The sequence below is a fragment of the Bacillus rossius genome, chromosome 6 (genome assembly GCF_032445375.1).
Source record: "Bacillus rossius redtenbacheri isolate Brsri chromosome 6, Brsri_v3, whole genome shotgun sequence".
NCBI classification, from domain to species: Eukaryota; Metazoa; Arthropoda; class Insecta; order Phasmatodea; family Bacillidae; genus Bacillus; species Bacillus rossius.
In genome coordinates this window covers 40,975,794-40,994,574 of record NC_086334.1, presented here as the reverse complement: position 1 = coordinate 40,994,574, position 18,781 = coordinate 40,975,794, and the positions used below count along the sequence as shown (strand labels likewise).

At 39.9% G+C, this 18,781-nt stretch overlaps 1 protein-coding gene across 4 annotated transcripts in view; it reads left to right on the top strand.

Annotated features, from left to right (window-relative positions):
- The window catches only part of LOC134533084 (disheveled-associated activator of morphogenesis 1), a 271,265-nt gene that overhangs the window by 163,369 nt on the left and 89,115 nt on the right, over positions 1 to 18,781 (top strand). The window contains exon 1 of one of the 4 annotated variants that reach the window (XM_063370320.1): positions 3,878 to 4,070. The exons of the other annotated variants lie outside the window; for them this stretch is intronic. Within the exon in view, the coding sequence (XP_063226390.1) occupies positions 4,017 to 4,070 (54 nt within the window). The 5' untranslated portion in view covers positions 3,878 to 4,016. Of the gene's footprint in view, positions 1 to 3,877; positions 4,071 to 18,781 lie in introns of those variants that run through there. 4 annotated transcript variants of the gene reach the window in all.

Sequence of the window (18,781 nt, the reverse complement as noted above, 5' to 3'; positions counted from 1 at the left end):
ACTCTTCCAACGAACCCTTTTCAGTGAGTAACTACGTTTTTTTTTTCTTTTTTTTCTCGCTGCTGGTGGTGTGAAGGTAAATCGCTACCGGAGCAGAGAGACCACCCAGGCGAGAGTGGAATGAGTACCGGCCTGCATTTCTGCGTCAGCGTTGGACGACTTGACCTTCCCCGAAACCCACACCTGTCCTCGTGTAGTTTGGGTAGTGAGGGGGGGGGGGGGGTCAGGCAAGACGAGCCCCTGAAACTGTGAGCGGCCTCGATCCTCTAGGGCGGGGAGAGTCACTGAAGCATATCTTATTAGTGCGGACTGGGGTAGGAGGGGGTGGTGGGTGGGTGGGGAGAAGGAAGCTTTGACGGCAGCCGCCGCAAATAAGACGCTGCTCCCTCGCCATGCCCTGTCTCGAGAGAGAGAGTTCCGAAATTTTTTTCCGTGGAACTTGGAACCATGATTAGGGGTTCGGTCAGCGTGGATCAGCCATGGCCGCTGGGGGAGTGGTCTCTGCGATTTGATTTCTGTGGTGGTTCGTGGTAAAAGGAACGTCACTCAAGAATGAACATTCTCGTGTGTTATGATTTCGAGCTAATCTTTAATTATTATTGTAAGGATCCAAACACCCATACGTCACAAAATATTGTAAGAGGCGAGTATGAATGGATGGGCGATTTCGGCAAACGTGGACGTTCGGCGGCAACCGGGAAAATAGGCAGAGCTGGTGGAGTCCTGTGATTGGTCAGCAGATGAGAGAGGGGTGAGCCCATTGGATCTTTTATCACGTGTACTGCGTAGTTACACGCGCTTTTTTCTCTCCCCACTTTAGTGGGAAACGTTGTGGAAGCAGCCGTGAGCTAGTGCAAGGGCGCACTATAATAGTTTGAATCAGAAAAAAATGCGTTTGGGGGGGCCGTATACATAGGGATATTTAGTATTTTTTTAATGCTTTGGTAGACGAATGGCGAATCGTAAGTAGCCATTCCAGTTCAGAGACCCTGTTATGAACTTTGTCCTGTTACAAATAATACTAGGCCACTGTACTTTTAATATCTTCTTGATAGAAAAACACCTGGCTACACTATATATATTTTTTACTTTCCCTGAGAGCTGGGGGGGGGGGGGGGGGGTTTGTGTCGTTAATTTTCACCCCCTCATAAGTGTCTAATGACTCAGTCAACAAAACGTTACACGCTAATTCATTCCTTCCTTTAAGGCTCCGCCCACGCGCCATATTGATTTTTTTTTAATTTTTCCCTATTATTACTTTCATTTAAAGGTTTTTTATTACATTTTTACATGATTCCTCCGCTTCGTTGTTCTGCGGCAAATACAAATGACATTCACTTAGTGTGATATCACGGGTGGAAAAAGGCGCTTAAGTCTTGGTAGATCTAATTATAATTTGCGCGACGTGTTACACCCACGATATTAAACTACGTTAATTTCTTTTGAAACAGTTGTGGCATATAAACAAATGCAACTAAGGTAATAGTCAACATTTTAGAACTAGCTTCTAAATAAAAAAAAGTAAAGAAGAAAAAACGAAAAATGGTTTTGAAGCACATTCATGGATGTTATTTATGGAAAGTGTTATCGCAACTACCAGCAAAGACGTGATGTATGTTATATCGACTTTATTAAGATTTGTAGACATTAAAACTTTTGCACTAAATTTTTCACTGAGCTGCTAGCCACTGAAGGTTTTTTTTACTAGTACGAATAGAAAATAATAAAAGTGCTTGAGATTTCACCTGGCTTGGTCAAGCGCGAACGCTACTTGCATATTCCAGTCGCGTGCCAAGTAGCTGTCGCTTATCGCTGGAAGCAGGTCGCTTGTTTCCAGACCGACCGACCTTCGACCTAAAGCACGTGCACGCGGCCTAGCGGCCGGCACGATACTTCAGTACCTCGCTCACGTGAGGAGTGTCAACCTTCCATCTTGTCACAAGTGCACTGTTAAACAATTTTCATTTTAAATTCACGAAGAATACTGGAACACGAAATATCTGTTTTTTTCCCCTTACATTTACTGTATTATTTAACAGTATGAATAAAGCTCTTAAGGCTTTTTTATTAAACTATTTTTGCTAAATTTTCATAAAAATAAAAATATTTGTGTGTGTACGTGCGTTAGAAATCATAATTACTTGGCGTAATAAAATATTGCGTTAGATTTACATGTAAATATTTAATTGAAATAAAGTAATAAAAGGATTGGATTGATAATAAAAATACGGTAGGTTAAGTGTTAATTAAATCAAAATAAAGTTTTTAAAATATGTACTGAGTATTCAATATTAATATAAACACATGTATAAAATTAATTATTTTATCTGGTAAAATAATTCAGATTAATTTTAATTAAATAATGTATACTGCAAATAAATTATACATACATGACTTATGTACACTTAAAAAAGTTAAACACAATTTATATCACTGATATTCACAATAAATAATTGTTTTTAATGATATTGGCCAGTTTTCAATTTCAACCTAATTTTATAAGATTTAAAAGCTCCTACATAATTTTATTTGTATGTAGCTTTTTTTTCTTTTCATCCTGATGAAAATATCGTTGCATGCTGCGGGCACATCGTAAAAATTCTTTCATTTCTTCATAACACACCTAAGGAATGTAACTTCAAAAATGTTTTATTGTTATTTTAGTTAGTACAGTTTTATATATTTCGAACGAAGTAATGAGGATTTTTGAGTTATCCTTTACATCTATATTCACCACGACCTTGAGATTTTTCACGAGCACCAAAGGATCCTGTAATTTCAAGGCTCCATTCAGTAAAAAACTAGTCGTGAAAGGATATCCTAACTATTTCAGTGACACATAACAGTATTGTGTGTGTATTAACAGAATACTTTTTAGGCAGAAATTTTTTCACGTTAACAAAATTTTCAGTTTTTTTTTCAGGCACTATCTCAGCGTTTACTTGTCCCAGTTAATTCGACATTAATTGTTAAACATGAAATGATGTGACAGCAGTTGGCTGTCTAGGGGAAACAGACTTTCGGGACATTTTAAGCCAAAATAGCGCCACAAACCTCTCTAAAGGCCACGAGGAAGAATGACAAGACGTCAGCGACTGGTCGTTGTACGGAAATTTGAATCGGTGATTCGGAAGGTCAACAAACAGTGGATTAACTTTGGTCAACAACAGTGGATTCCCTTTTCAAGAGTCTTCGAAGGAGGCATTCGTAAAAAAATATCACTTCTGCTAGCTTACAGCCACAGATATTGTCTGTTGACATCACCACATTCAGCACAGGGATGATTAAATATCGCCACGATACATAACAATCTATATCAATGAATCAAGTTCTGCATTCTTTAGTTTTATCTTTAAAAAAAAGGGTAAAAAAATTAACAATATGTAACAAAGGAAGTTCTTCGATTGATAATAAAACATGGAGAATATAATATTAAAAAAAATATTTAATTCGTTTGTATGAATGTCAATAGAACATTTAAAAAATCTGAAATTAAGTTCATTATTTATTTAAAAGCCATGAAAAAAAAATTACTTAAAAATGATATATAAGAAATTCACGAGAAATAAATGAGACTTTTAGAACACAGTGAAAATTTCTTACAAATACAGAGAAACCTGTGAGCGTCTAGCGCCTTAGGGGAGAAAACGCAGCGACAACCTAGTCCTAGATATTCGTGAATAATTGTCTGCTTTTCCCTTGGAAGCGTCGCGTCGGACGCCGCCGCAATCGGCCGATCGCCCCGTGGGGGTAGGGTCGCGCGCCCATGTAGGTCGATGGGCGGGTTGGTCCGTCCGCCGCGTGGCTGCGCCCCCGTCGCTTTCACCCGCCCCCTCCCCCGACATACGCCTCCCCCTGCGCGCGCACGCGCCGCGACAGTCTGCCGGCGGAATCGGCGCGCGCCGGACGTGTTTGTTGGCGTGTGCTCTTCTGTGCGCGCGGCGGGGGATGCGCGCCGGGACGCCTCTCAGCATCGCGCCGGCGTCTAGCGACGCCTGCCCCGTCTCCGGGACACGATGACCTGCCCCACGGACACGGTCAAGAACTTCATCATGGGGAAGATCACTTTGGTGAGTCTGTTAACTCTTCACAACGAGAAGAATACGACATTCGGTGATACTAAATTAATAAGATATGATAAAAATGATGGCAAAAACATTACGAAAATAATTGGTTTCGGTTACAATTTTCCTGAATACTACTCATTGACTAATATCGTTAATAGAGATAAGTTTGTTAAATATAAAATTTTGAGGCGACATTCGTCAATTATGTGAGCAAGCAGGATATCTTGAATCTATAGGTTTTAATATAGGGTTATCGGTTTTGAAGGGCTATTATAAAAAAAAAAAGAAGCAAGTAACAAAAATTGGTGTTTATTTTATTTAAATCCGTATACACCACTCCACATTTTTTTTTATCAAACTCTGAAGATCACATCAGGAAGATCGTGGCCGTCAGAAGCAATGCATTGTTGGCGACTTCGGAACCCTTCGACTGTTTTTCGAAACCTTTCGAGGGGTGTAGCGGTGTCTGCTCTCATAAAAAAGTAAGTTTTATAGACATTCAATAGGTCTCTCTCTCTCTCTGAAGATCAATCTATGAATCGTTACAAATTTATTTCCTTTATTTTTTTAGTTTTATTTGATACAATATGATTTCACTACAAATCAATTTCTACCCCTTTCTATTTTCATTTCCACATTACGAAGTTTCACTTCTTCCGCGCGGAGGGACTCCACGCAATATTTTTGCATGCAATTAAAAACTATTTTTTAATGATGCCAAAGAAGTATAACATCTCATGCGCGTACCTAAGTACACGCACCCAATTTTTAAATTTAATTTCTTCTATATATATATATATATATATATATATATATATATATATATATATATTTCTCTCGAATTCGCATCTTCAGTTCTTCAAGGGTGTGAGAACGAGGTTTCCCTCGAGATAAGCCCATAGGAAGAAGTCACAAACGCTCTGAGGTGACGTGACCCGCGCGCTCACAGGATTTGAGGTTTGTGACTTATTCATGTGAGGTAACCTCAAGGAAAAGGTTTTCAAACCTCGTCACCCTTTGAAGAGCTGAAGATGCGAATTCGGGAGGAAGCCACTGCTATACCACTCGAAATGTGCTGAAAGACGGTCGAAGAGTTCCGTAATCACCACCGATGCACCGCTGCTGATAACCATCATCTTCCTTATGTGATCTTCTGAAATTTAAAAAAAAAAAAAAAAATTAGGTATGTATACTTATTCCAATAAAATAAACTTAATTTCTGTCGTTGTCTTCGTTTTTTTTTTTTTTAAAAATAGCCCTTCAAAACAGTTAACTTTTACCCTACCTTGTACTTATCCAATCGTGAATTATAAGTACCTATTAATTTGTTGCTCTTATTTCAACTCGCACGTTTACCGATCCATCGATTGCACCAAAGTGCACAAAGAAACGCAAAAATTTAGCTGGTGAGTATTTTAAGAATGTTAAGGTTTTTAAATTACAATTCTACTTACTCTTTTAAAATGATGACCCGAGAATTGTTACTAATTTGTAAAAAAAACAAAAAAAAAACACTGAGAAATACGGTGCGATGCTTCACTGAAAACAGTCGTGGCTTCGGTTCTATGACATCACACGACGATTCTAGCAATAGCCCAGCGATTTTTTTTTTTATCTCTTTGAGATCCGTGACATTTGCCCGTCGGGTTGGCATCATCTTGCAAACTGAAATTACAGTTTTCTTTTTTCTTCGCATTCATTACATTGAAATCGCCGCTCTAGCTCTAGTGCCTGCGCAACCCGTGACTCCTTCCCGGAGCGGCTGCTACTTGCTGATGTCCGGGGTTCGAGCCGTCAATTCTACCGCAAGGCACACGAGTTAATCGCACGTTTGGCTTAGTGGTATTCAGCATTTTTATAAAATCACGGGTCCATTGATTTCTATGCTAAGTGTCGCGTGCTCCACATCACAATTAACATTTTGATGAATTATCCCCCCCCCTTTTTTTCCGAGGAATTGTTTGGATTTGCAGGTTGACTTAGTCTATCGCTTTTTTTTATTTACATTTGAACCGCCAACCAATATGCACTTCACATTATAAGTTTTTAAAATACTTTCCTGAAACCAAGACATTATGGCACTTACTGTAAGCGTACATTGCCGTAATATCAACGTACACCTTTACAGAAAATCGAAACTTTATTTATTGTTCAGTTTCCGTCGCTGATAGGCCGTATTAAAGCCGAAAGTTGGTCTGCGTAGAAACTTCGTAGTATTCAGAGTTCTTTGCTCAGTTGTAAACAGGATGGTGGAACGAATAATAGTAATTTTGTTGTGGATGCAGCACTTTTTGAAGTGCTGTTTTTGTGTTGGTGAGGCGGGATGATAAGTGCGGCGCTCGCTTGTGCTTCAAATGTAGTATCTTCTCTAAGCGCAAGTCTCTGAACTGGTGCGCAGTCCTCTCGTCGTGCATAGGACAACTATGAGATTTGAGCGGTAACTATATTATTATATAGCGGAGAAATGAAGATAAAGGTGTAATGCTAGTCCCTTGGGTACTTAAAAGAATCACAACCGAGTGTTTCATGCTTCAAATTTATTCAGAAAACACGCGTTTCAGCCATTTACACTCTTATAAAAATACAGTTTAAAAACTGAAAACGAAAAAGGGAACTCGAGATCAGTCTTCGGCGTATACTTAAGTGAAGTAGCTTGGCTTCTGGGTTGTAGCCGTCTCCTTGGCGTATGACGTTTCGGTCGACATTGCAGTCGCCATCATCAGGGAACAGTTACCTACTCAGGGTAACTGCTCCCTGATGATGGCGACTGAAATGTCGACCGAAACGTCGGTGAATTATTCGCCAAGGAGACGGCCACAACCCAAAAGCCAAGCTACTTCAGACAATGGCCGTGAAAGCCTACGAACATTATTAGCATTCTTAAGTGCTTTTCGTAAACAGAAACCACTTGGATATCTTCAGCAGTTTTCAAATCACTTTCATTTTTGAAGCTCTGCACACCGTATTTGTGCCCAGGTAGGCGGGGCCCTTAACTGTGACTTGCGTAATGTCTCTTATTTGCGATAAGTTTTTGTTGCATTGCTTGTAACAAGTATTTTTTGTAGAGTTTTTTTTTAAAAACAATTGAGACTGAATTGGTTTCTTTTTATGTTGTCCCTGGTTGTGATGTAAAACAACAAATTATTTAGTGCGTAGATTCCAGGATTTTTATTACTTCGTGGAAAATTTTATTAGACGTTAAAGAATCCGATAGTACGCTGAGACTACGGCAGTTTCAGAAGAGTAATGCAAAACTTTGTGCCTATTGGCTGTTTTCAATGAAATTATTGTTTAGTTCTGTGGAAAAATATATATATATATGTAAAAGCTAATAATTTTTTATGAGGTTTTTTTATGGGACAGCCTGAGTAAGAACGTTTCATTGTTAATTTACAAAGTTTGAATAGTGGTTTCTCAGTGTATTTACGGACACTGATGTTACATGCTTTAAAAATGAAACGAAAAATCATCAAATTAAAGGGGCGTAGAAAAGGGGCAGTTACATAAGGACAACGCCTTCCCCCCTCCCCAATCAATTCGGACGCCAAATACGTAACTTTTGTAATTTTCGCGTGGTCCGTCTTATTATAAATAAAATTACTCTCGCGGCTTCCAATTTTAAAACAATTACAAGTCTTGAAACATCGAGTGCAGTTATGAATCTTCGACAGCTAATGTCCCCCCGGCCGAATCCCTCCCACGAAGATAAATATTTTCCGTTCCGTGTCAAGTAACATGGACAAGACTCCCCCGAAGAATTCTCAAGCCCGCATCAAGCACACTCATATTTATTCCACGTAGCTGTTTACAATGCAACTCTGTACTTTGACGTCCTAATACGTAGTAATTTCTGCAGGGATCAATCGTACCGCAACCTCGAAGTATTCTTCGTACCGTCGAATTGCATTCTGAGTAGTGTTTCAACTTACTATTCTGTTCGTAACTTTGCAGAAAGGATAAACACTAGTGTTTTTTTTCTCCACGCTGAAAAAAAAAATGTGAGCTAGTCTTTCAGTACTCGCCAATGTGTAAAATCTAACCTCGGTAACGAGCAAATTCATGCGTTCTCATGTTGCTAATTCACTTATAGTACGGAACTCTGACTCGAAATTTAAGTAGAATTTCCTAAAATAATGACTGAGCGTGAAAAATATATATCAAAATTGTTTTTCAAATTTTTTCCTTGACCCCGAATAAAACGTATTGTTACGAACGTGAGCAGGGCCTAAGCGCGCGCAGGTTCGGAGCTGGCTGGCGGCCCAGCACGGCCACTGACGTCACGTGGCCGCCGCTGACGTGACACATGACACGCGCGCCTGGTGGATTACAAGGGTCGCCGCTTACCCTCCCTCCTCCCCTCCGCTCGCCACACGACGTTCTGTCTCGGGGCCGTGAACTTGACACCTGACAGCTGTTGGAATTCCGCCTGCGGTCGCGCGAGCTCCCGACGCCTTTCTCGATAAATCTGGTGTCGGGTCGCTGCGGGATGACGCGACTGGCCACAGCAACGCTCGTCATTTCTAGAAGTGGCGCCTCGACCTATATAAGCCCGGGACGCCGCCCTCAAGGAGGAGTTTTCCCGCGGCGGAGATTCCGGGGCGGAGAGTTGAGTTCCGGTGCGATAGTTGGGTGGCGAGAGTGTCGCGGATGCGACTAGAGTCCCGAGCGAAGTTCCGAGCGAAGCGTCGAGCGGATCCTCGGCGAAGGGAATGTGACGGCGGCGGCGGAGTGCGGCGACGGAGTCCCGCGACTCTGGTCCACGAGGGGTGCAGCCCAGCTAGGCATGCGGTGTGTAAAAACCGACTGGGGAAGAAACAGTTTTAAGTGTAATTGATTATTAGGCATTTTTAGAAGATTATTTGTTAGTGCTGTAAATATTGGCAATCAATAAAACTGTAGTAAAATCTGTAATCAGGCTATCCATTTACGAACCCAGTAGTTTTCCCACATGACGATTATTCGTAACAGTATTTTTCGCATACGCCGCTAGAATTTTCTGCCGGAGCAGCTACGCCGACTATCGAATCATTCTATTTGGAGACAGAAATTTTAAACTATATAATGAAACTGCTCCGATGAAAGCGAAAAAGACTTGTAAAAATATTAGACCCTGGCTTTGAACCTGACTTTTGACAATGGATTTTATTAAAATACTGTCCATCTTGTTAAAATTCACTAAACAAGTAATACTATAAGTATTCCCTTTGGCTGTGTGAACTTTTGTTCGCGTCATCTGCCACAGCTGATGGCATCACCGTGGTTACACATTTCCGTTCCATGAAACTTCTCTTAGATTCACGAAATTATTCCCCAATTGTCGTATACCGAGAGCTAAGATGTTACACAACAGTAAAGTTTTTGAAATTTACGTAACACAATAAGACGGGTTCATGTTTAAAATAACGTAACGCAGTACCTGTAACTGAATATACCTGTAGAAATTCTAACAGCGTTATTAGTAAATTTAGGTTAAAAATGTTTTGACAGCGTACACGAAGTCATCTCTGTGGATGGCTGGCAAGACATGCATCTCTTACGCGCCTAATCGTTTCACGGACCAAACAAACTGCTTTTATCTTTTCATCCACGCGGTGCAGGTCACGATATCGTCGGTGATTAAAAACGCGAGATCACAGATTGCGGACACGTGGCTGCTCTTCGAGCCGCGATAAAGGAACTCAATCATGTTTCTGGTCACGCACGTTTCTATTTGATTCAGTGTTGAATCGTCCCGCTGATGCAGCGCTATTCTATGCGAGTTCTTTACTCTCTCCCCAGCGGATTCTTGGGATGATAGGCAAACTTCATTAAAGGATATTTTCTTGCAGTCTCAAGTTGGCGGTCATTGTTTAGGTATGCAAGATTCTTATGAGTCTTTATTTTTTGTAGGCTATTAGAGAGGAAATAATGTTTTATTTTTTTCAGGCCATAACCACCTTCTCTTGTTAAATTTTTAAAAATTGGTTTTGTTGAAGCATAGTACATAATTTAATGGAATGCTTGAAGTTAATAGTGTGTGGCGGCTTCATCTAGTTTTTCCTGTGAAGTCATCGACGTAAATTATTGAATTAATTTATTTGAGAATGACTAGAGTTGTAAAAATACTATTAAAATACGCTATGTTAGTGTCTTAGAAACACACTTAATGTTTGATCTTTGCCAAAATATCAAACTATAAAAATTATGGCCTGAAAACTGTTGAAATCAACAGAGCTTCATTCAGTTTATTTTCAACATCTTAACGTTCCACCTTATGGGAAGTTTTGTGGGAGACGGCTTGGAAACTCAAACCCACGACAGTAGTTTTAGACGTTTACACTGTTAGAAATTACAGTAAATGTACGGACTTTTCAACGAAGAATTCACCTGAAATAAAAGTACAGTTCTCCGTAATTTCAGACAACAGGATCTTCGTAAATACTACGCTGTTCTAAAACTTGTAATTCCTGTTTTTCGTTATAAACATTGTTAACAACTCGTGTGGACAAAGGAAGAGTGTTTTTACAGTAGTTTTGACGAACTTTTTTTAAGTTTTGCTGATATAACAAGATTATTCTCGGGAATTCATTTCCAATGTACCTAAATGAACTTAGCACTCGCAAATGTACGAAGATAACCGTGCATTCACGAAGATTGTAACCAGTGTTATTTCTAATTTAAGGTAAAAATCTTTAACAGTGTAGTACGCTGAACTCTTACACTTGGTTTTGAGGGGGGGGGGGAATTGCATGATGTTGGGAAATGCAACTTTTTTTCCTTCTAATCGCTTGTGCACGACACCAAACTGTGAATTAAAGCGCCAGTTGACGTAGGTTTAAATGGATACAGTTTTGAACGAAAAAAAAAAACTCTTGGAAGTTGACACCAATCGCGCGATGGAAAAGCTGGGCCATCTACGTCCGTCTATTCACCGCTTCTTTCCCTTAGCTGAACGCGCCCTACACGCCCATACCGTTCTCTGTAGAAGATAGTGGCGTGGAAACAGCAGGTAACAGGTCGATACCGGAGAGTGGGTTTGTACCGGAGAGAGAGACCGTTGGATTCCTTGCGACAGATTCGGGAGGCGGCAATGAGTGACTTGAGATTGTATTAATTGTTTTGTTACATCCCGACATTCGATATAGCCTGTTCGTCAAAAGGATAGCCTTCAGAACTGTGGAGGGTTTTATTAGCTTCGATTTGGTCGTTGCAGTAACATTTAGTTTTGGAGAGACAGAATTCCGTGTGCTCAAGTGAAAGCGGCGCAATGGCTTGCAGTAAAAGATAAACCGTCGAAACTGCTGTGTTTACACCGTATTGTTACGCTCATTCCATAGCGTGTTTCAGTTGGCAGTTGTCGAGACGAAAAAAAGAACTTTTTTTAGCACATGGAAAATAATGATAAAAAATGAAGATTTATATTTAATATTGGTAGGTTGTAAACTAACACAAATGAAGGAAGAACCATTCTGAATCAATGTAGTTGAATAATTAAAAAGAAGATAATAAGTATGAAACATGAATTACCAGTGACCCGTAGATCATCAATATGATTAAGAAGATCTTTGAAGAAACATAATATATATATATAATATTTTTTAATATGGTTTATAATGTTTGTATTCCTGTGTGTTTATAGCTATAATTACCTCATATGTATTTGTTTATAGAATTTACAATATGATAAAATATCGCGTTGTCCCAATAAACCGTAGTAGATTGTCGAAATTTTAAAGAATTAAATGACAGCATGGAACAGAATAAACATTATAATATAAAAAATTTATAGCATGCCTACACCAGATATAAGATCTAGGAGGCAAACACAGTTAAGCCGACTTTTAAACTGAATATCTGCCGATTCGTAAAATCAGGCATTTTCACATAACGTGCAGATGTTCAAAGCCTTAGTAGCCAGTTGTCAAGTTGTTCTGCGAAATATTTGATTATGTTTGTCTAAAATAATGCTAGTTTATGAATGGCTAAGGAAAAAAAAAATGTTAATTTATATTTCGACACAATTAAAGCATCCGTACCTTGGATGGCACCTCGTGAGGTTCACCGTAACAAATTTATGTCTACTTAAAAAAATAGTTATTTTGGAAAGTAGCTCCCTTATTACTGCAAAGGAATATCGTGAGCTTGACACGAATGTATATGAAGAAAATGCTTTATTTTAAACAGAAAGTAATAAAGACTTACTTGTTAATGAAAAACCAGGCGATAACAGCAATCATTTTCAAAATCTGACTGTAATGGTTTATTTAGTGTACCAATTATCACTTAAATCAAGATAGCAGGCTTTCTTGCCCAGATTAACTAATTACTTGTTGGCTTCTGCGGAAGTGATGTTCCCCGACTTTAGGCGTGAAGATGGCTGCTGCAAGTCATGCCGAAACGTCGGACACACGATCGTTCATACGCATGTAGCATCAACCCGAAAGCCCAGGTTGTAAGTTCACAAAAGAGAGAGAGAGAGTGTGTGTGTGTGTGTGTGTGTGTGTGTGTGTATAGTGTGACCGCCATGCGCGTGAAGTGAAACTTCACAATGCAGTAATTCACTTCAACGATAAAACCAAACAATAAAGTTCACAGTGGAAAACTCAATACCAACGTGTCTACGAAATGTGCATCTGGGAGATTGTGTATGGTGCGTGTCGGCAGCGTAACGAAATGTGCGACGCTGTAACGTCGCTTCACTAACGCTTGCCCGAGAGTGAGGATTGGGGCCCTCAACATCCCTCCTTCCCCCCTCTACTCCATCGGGTGCCCCACTCGTGAGCGTTTAATACGCTCTGATGAGTCCTCGCATCTACCTAACCCTGCTGACTGTAATTAAGTTTCGCTTTCAAAAAATTGGTTGTCTGTAAAGTCGGTTTACGGACGATAGTTTAACGTGACGTCATAACAAAACATTGATGAAATGATTGCATACTTTTATGAACATAATTGAACCATTTTTATTGAATTATCACTATTTTGTATGGATACAAAAGAGTGAAATGAAATCTACAATTTAATTGATAAATTTACTTTTATTTGCACTCATTAATTCAAATATGTCAATTACTTTAACGAAGATATTATTTTAACTATAACTTTTATACATGTTTGCTATTTAACTTATTCCAATCTGTGTTATTCTGTTACGGATAGGACGATGATAGGAAAAGTAGGAAACTAATGGGAGTGTTTCAAGTTTAATGTGCCTCGAAAAAGTCAAATCGATGGTTGTTCCAATCGAGTGGAAGAAAGATAGATGCGGCGCAAGCGTAAAATGAGCGTAACGGGACACTTTTTCGTGCGTGCAGCCGGCGTTCATCGATTTATTAGACGTCAAGTCAAAAAAATCGTGTGATGTCTTGTTTCCGCAGAATTGTTCGTTATTTCGGTTATGAAGCAGCAAGCTGTTGTGTGCGCACGCCGGGTCGCGGAAGCGTCTTTTGACGGCAGCCGCGAGCACGTGGCTGGAAAGTCTGCTTCAAGTTCCCTGACTGACTCTTTCATTTTTGCTTCCGCTTCCTGGGGGCGTGCGGTATCGATAACCCCCGGAGCTCGACGGCGTCGCGTCTCATCCGCGCCGATCATCGCTTTCTATTTACATAAGTCTTCAATCCGAGCATCCCCCCTCCCCTTCCCACATTTCTCTCTTCCTCTATCGCCCCCGCACTTCTCCCTTCCTCTATCGCCCCTGGCCCACCGATCAAACCACGTGGAAACGTGAGTCCGAAAGTGAGGGCAAGTGATGTTTTACATAAATAATCTAATTCGTAATTAATACCCAGTTTTATTGTTTATATTAGAATTTTGATAAAAATAACTGTAAAATTTCAAGTGGTATTAGTATTTTTTAAATTTGTTTTTTTACGAGAATTTATTATTCTGTTAGTAAAAAAAATAGTTGTAATAAAAACTTTACTGTACCCACAAAATGTAAAGGCAATAGATATTACGATATACGATTTTTATATCATATGGATAATATACATATGTTTTATTAATAATATTTATTGCATATTGATATTAATTAAAATAGGGATTTATCTGACTTGTTATATATTAATATAAATGTAAACACGTTCCTAAACATAAAATGTTAGTTGCTTTGAAGTATTTTTTTTTGTAATGGGGAAGTAGTCTCAACACACGAGGCACTACTTCACACCAGACGCCTGGTTTGAGTCCAGCGAGGTCGTTAACATCTTCTGTCGTGGTGGTCCCGCGGCGTGGGGTGTGAGGTGTGAGGAATACAGCGATGAAATCTTGTCTTCTTGCAGGAGAGCAAGCACAAGAAGTTGTCCTACTTCCTCTGGTTCTAACATCGTACTGACCTCCCGTCGGGAAGAGAACTTGATATTATATTTGAAAGATTTGTGCAATGGGAGTGCATGACTTGATGTAAGCTTTTGGACATACGCCATTGCTAAGCACATGTATGTTTGTAGAAGAAAACTGCAAAAAACACATGACAAAAACACTAATTAGGCAAATATTTGTTTTTGTCATTTGTGTTTTTTGGTAGTTTTCTCCTACAGACATACATGTGCTTAGCAATGGCGTACGTCCAAAAGCTTACATCAAGTCAAGAGAAGTTGATTACGCTAGTTACCTGGCGTGAAACCAGTCCAAAAAAAATTGTCTTCGCACGGCAGTCAACTGGTTGATGGGATCAACCAATCCGCCTCGTCCGGAAGAGGCCTCAGGTTCTGCGTCGGACATTTCATGGCGGGGAGAGTTGTGTGCCCGCGGCAACTCTTGTTTGTGTCCCGGAGAGTGAAAACTGCCTGGCGAGAATGTTGGGCGCGTGGCTGCGTAAACACCGCCTTTCGCCACAACCCCCCTTCCCTCTCCCCCGGCTGTTTTCCCCTCCTCCAGCAACCAGCCACCCTCGCGTGCGTGGCTTTTGAAACCACACGACATGCGTGCATCTTGAGCTTTTACAGACTAAATCTGAACGTTGTAAATCTAGTGTTAAATATTACTAACTGTTATCTAAATTATATCATACTGTGAGAATGAAATTACGAATGCCCAACATAATGCTGAACCTAGTTACTGTTTGAGTATGTGTCAATATTATTAGGTAGCAAATGTGTATTTTAATTTTTTTTTAATGCATTGAGATATGTTACATTTTTGTTGTTGTAAATACTACAATGATTACATGTGAAAGTTGACTAGTTCCATACATAAACTTAAGTTTTGTAGTGTAATGGAAGGTAGATAAAGGGTAGATTACTGTTGCGGAGCACGTGACTTTCGCCGCAAGGCTCTGAACTGGTCGCAGACAAAGAAATTGGAGCGGTAAAGGCCCTCGGGTGTTTTCAAGAAGCTTTACCGTGCGTTTTATGTCTAAAAAATTATTCTGAAAACATTCGTTTCAGCCATTTGCACTCTCCCAAAAAGACAAGTTTAAGAACAAAATACGGAAACAGAACCACCAACCGCCCCCAGCGCATTCTTAAATGCTTTTCGTAAACAAGACTTTCTTCTGAAGCTCTACACATCACTAAGAGCGTACCGAAGATTCACATTACCCCGATCAGGCGCGAACAAATCCGAAGCTTGCCGTTCGCTCGTGCAACTTGTCGTTCGCTCGTGCAACTTTTTCCACTCGGAAAGTAAATAAAAACACGTATTTGTGATATTTCATAATTTTTCACGATTTTAGAGTATTTTTTATTGTCTCTAACCTAACCAACCATTTTTGTTTGGTTTTATAAATTATTTTATTTAGTAGATAAATAAAAACTATACATACACACGCTGCAATACCAGACGCTTTTTCATTCTCTTCTTGCAGAACAGGACACGAATAAATATACAAGGGATACCATAGCACATAGGATTACAATATACGATAAAATATGCATATCAGAAAGGGACAAATTAGATCAAAAAATCCCACAAACCAACCATTTTACTAACCGTTTACCTAGACGTACAACATACCCTCCAGAAAAAAATCTAATTTTTTTTAATGTAATTTTTTTTAACACACCTAACCTACATTTTACTTTATGCCAGAAATAAAATCTGAACATGCACTTGGGGGTCAGCGACTAGCTCTCCGTGCTGTCGGAGGCCGCCTGCCGTGTTGGTTGGCGGAAAACGGTTGGGGCTTGTCTCGGAATCGTCTGTAGCGGGATTCGAAACCCACACCCGAACTGTCCCACGCGGCACGGGACGAAGGTCTGGCCGGTGCTGGCCACAGAACCCACAGAACCCACAGAAGTGGGCAGACAGGTGGCTTATTTACGTAACGAGTGTTGGCGGGAAACAGTTACGACGCCCGCCACCTACGTACGACGATTATAATCTGCTCTCTTGGGCAGGGCTTGCCGGATCGGCTAATACGAGACACGCAGACCGGCTTGTAGGCATTTGTGGTTCCCTCATGCAAGGAAAATCACGGCGGTGCTTGAGGGGTGGGGTTTGGGGTTAAATAACATTCATAGAAGTTAAAAGGTATTTTAAAAACCTGGAAAACTCGGGGCAAAATAAATATATATATTGGCAACAAGGGGGTATGCCCCGTTCCAGGTTTTTTTTATTGTTTAAGTTCCACGTGGTCTAACTTGCCGGCCGTGTTTGAGTTTTTACATAATTAGCTGGCGAAGTTGCATTTATAACTTTTTTGTGCCGCGTGGAGAATCTCGTTGCACGAGAGTGGTTGAAGGTCCAAGTCCATGACCGTCACATGCTCTCATTCTAAATTGCCAAGAGTCGTAATAGCACAGCGGTAGAAGGCGCGCGCTGGTAACCTCGAGGGTCGAGGTTCATACCTCATCACTCGATTTTTGTAAAAACCTTTGGTAATATTATAATACACCTATAATATTAATGTTGAAATATGTTTGTAAGAAGTATTTACATACTGGTTTTACTCGTTTAAGCAAAAGCAAATATACAAAACCATACTTAATGTTATAGAATGTAAAACTTCAAACGTGTGCGGAAACTTTATAGTATTAACCGTATAGTGAAATTTAACAAGAAGTGCAGTATTGTAATAAAATTCCTTGTAAATCAGGGCCAAAGCTAAGGTTTTAGCGGATCCGTTTTCTAATAGTTCAAAAATTTCCTGTTTCGTGCTGCCTTGCTATCTGCGTTTGATGGTGGCCGCAACTATTACGATTCAGGCAGCGAATTATAGCGGCGGGCGCAGAAAGTATGCGAGCGATTCGCATCCAGGAATATTGGTATTTGAAAAGCGGCCCTTTTATTTATCTGTTTATTCATCAATCTCGGCAATATTTTAAAGAATTCTGCTTTAATATTTGTGTTCGAGTTTTAAAATGTTTATTTGAAACACGAACATCATGATTACACATTAGTTTCTACTGGGGTTTAGTTGTTTACACATCACTGGCGAATAAAAGAAAAGACTCGCTTACAAAATTTTTTTTTCTCGTTAGGGTGGGTTAGATTAAATTGGCGTTATTGGAAATACCCTATGACTAGGGACCGAAAAAATTCGCGGATTCAATGACCTCTAGAATAGCCTCCATTTATCATCTGCATTTCTCAAGTAAACACGCGTGTTCGTTGGGTACTAAATTGTGAGGCGTCTCCACTGGGTAGCTTCTGATTCGACGCTTCTTTGGTCGGTAGTCTCTCATTGGCCCAGAGAGCTCCAGTTAAACTGCGAGCCAATAATTGTACACATGTTTGAATTTCAGCCTACCACGAAATGAATCCGCGAATTTTTCCGGTCTCTACCTATGACCGTAAAACGTGCAAATCCTGGCAATATGCGTAGTGTTTTCACGAGCGATCGGCAAAGTTCGGAGAAGTTCGGAACTGGCCGGGTGTGGCTTCACCCCTGTGTAGGAGAAGCTGTCCCAGCTCACGGGACAGGTGGTGCAGATGGTGCAGGTGGTGTGCACCTGGCGCGTGGCACCTGTCCGAACTTCCCCCCCCCCCTCCTTGTGGGCATCTCTGCCCCCGCGATGAAGGACTTGGTAAGTTCTCCAACCGACCTCGGTCAGCCTGAAGCTCTGTCCGCCCCTGAGTGTAGCCCGACGCACCAGCTCGCGACCAACATGTTAATTAAATAACTCGTGGCTCGCGATTAATTAATGTACCCAAATAAAACATTTTTAAATTTTTTTTATTGTAATGTTATATAAATTAACTAGCAGACCCGGCCACGCGTTGCTGTGGCTGAGTGATTTAGAAAGGATTTAAAAGACAAAATTTAACACAGATTAACTTAAAGTTCTCAATTTTATTTTATTATTAAATACTCTGATTACCTTTACTTATAATAAATCACAGTTCATTTTGATAATAAATACTGAAGATAGATATCAATAATTGTAAACACGTGAGAATAAAATTAAAAATAATACAAAAAAAGCGAGGTTACGTAGTACATTGATTAACGAAAATGTGCACAACACGGAGAAAAATAAAATTTTAAATTTAAAAGTAGCGCCATCTATGAGATTTATGTCAGACAGTACAACAGTTGTCTGTAAAAAAACTGATTAAAGGCGCCATCTGTTTGAAACTTATGAAACTTACGATTAATAACACCAATCAACATTGATAATCAGTTTATTATTAATTATAAATTATTAAGACCATTAATCGAAATTAAATCTATCCTATCTCTCAAGTTGGAAAAAATTACACATAAATGCCAATTTTCATCGAAATCGGTTGACTTGGTGAAGAGTTCACTGGAAACAAACATCAGGACACTAGATTTATATATATTAAGATTTCTA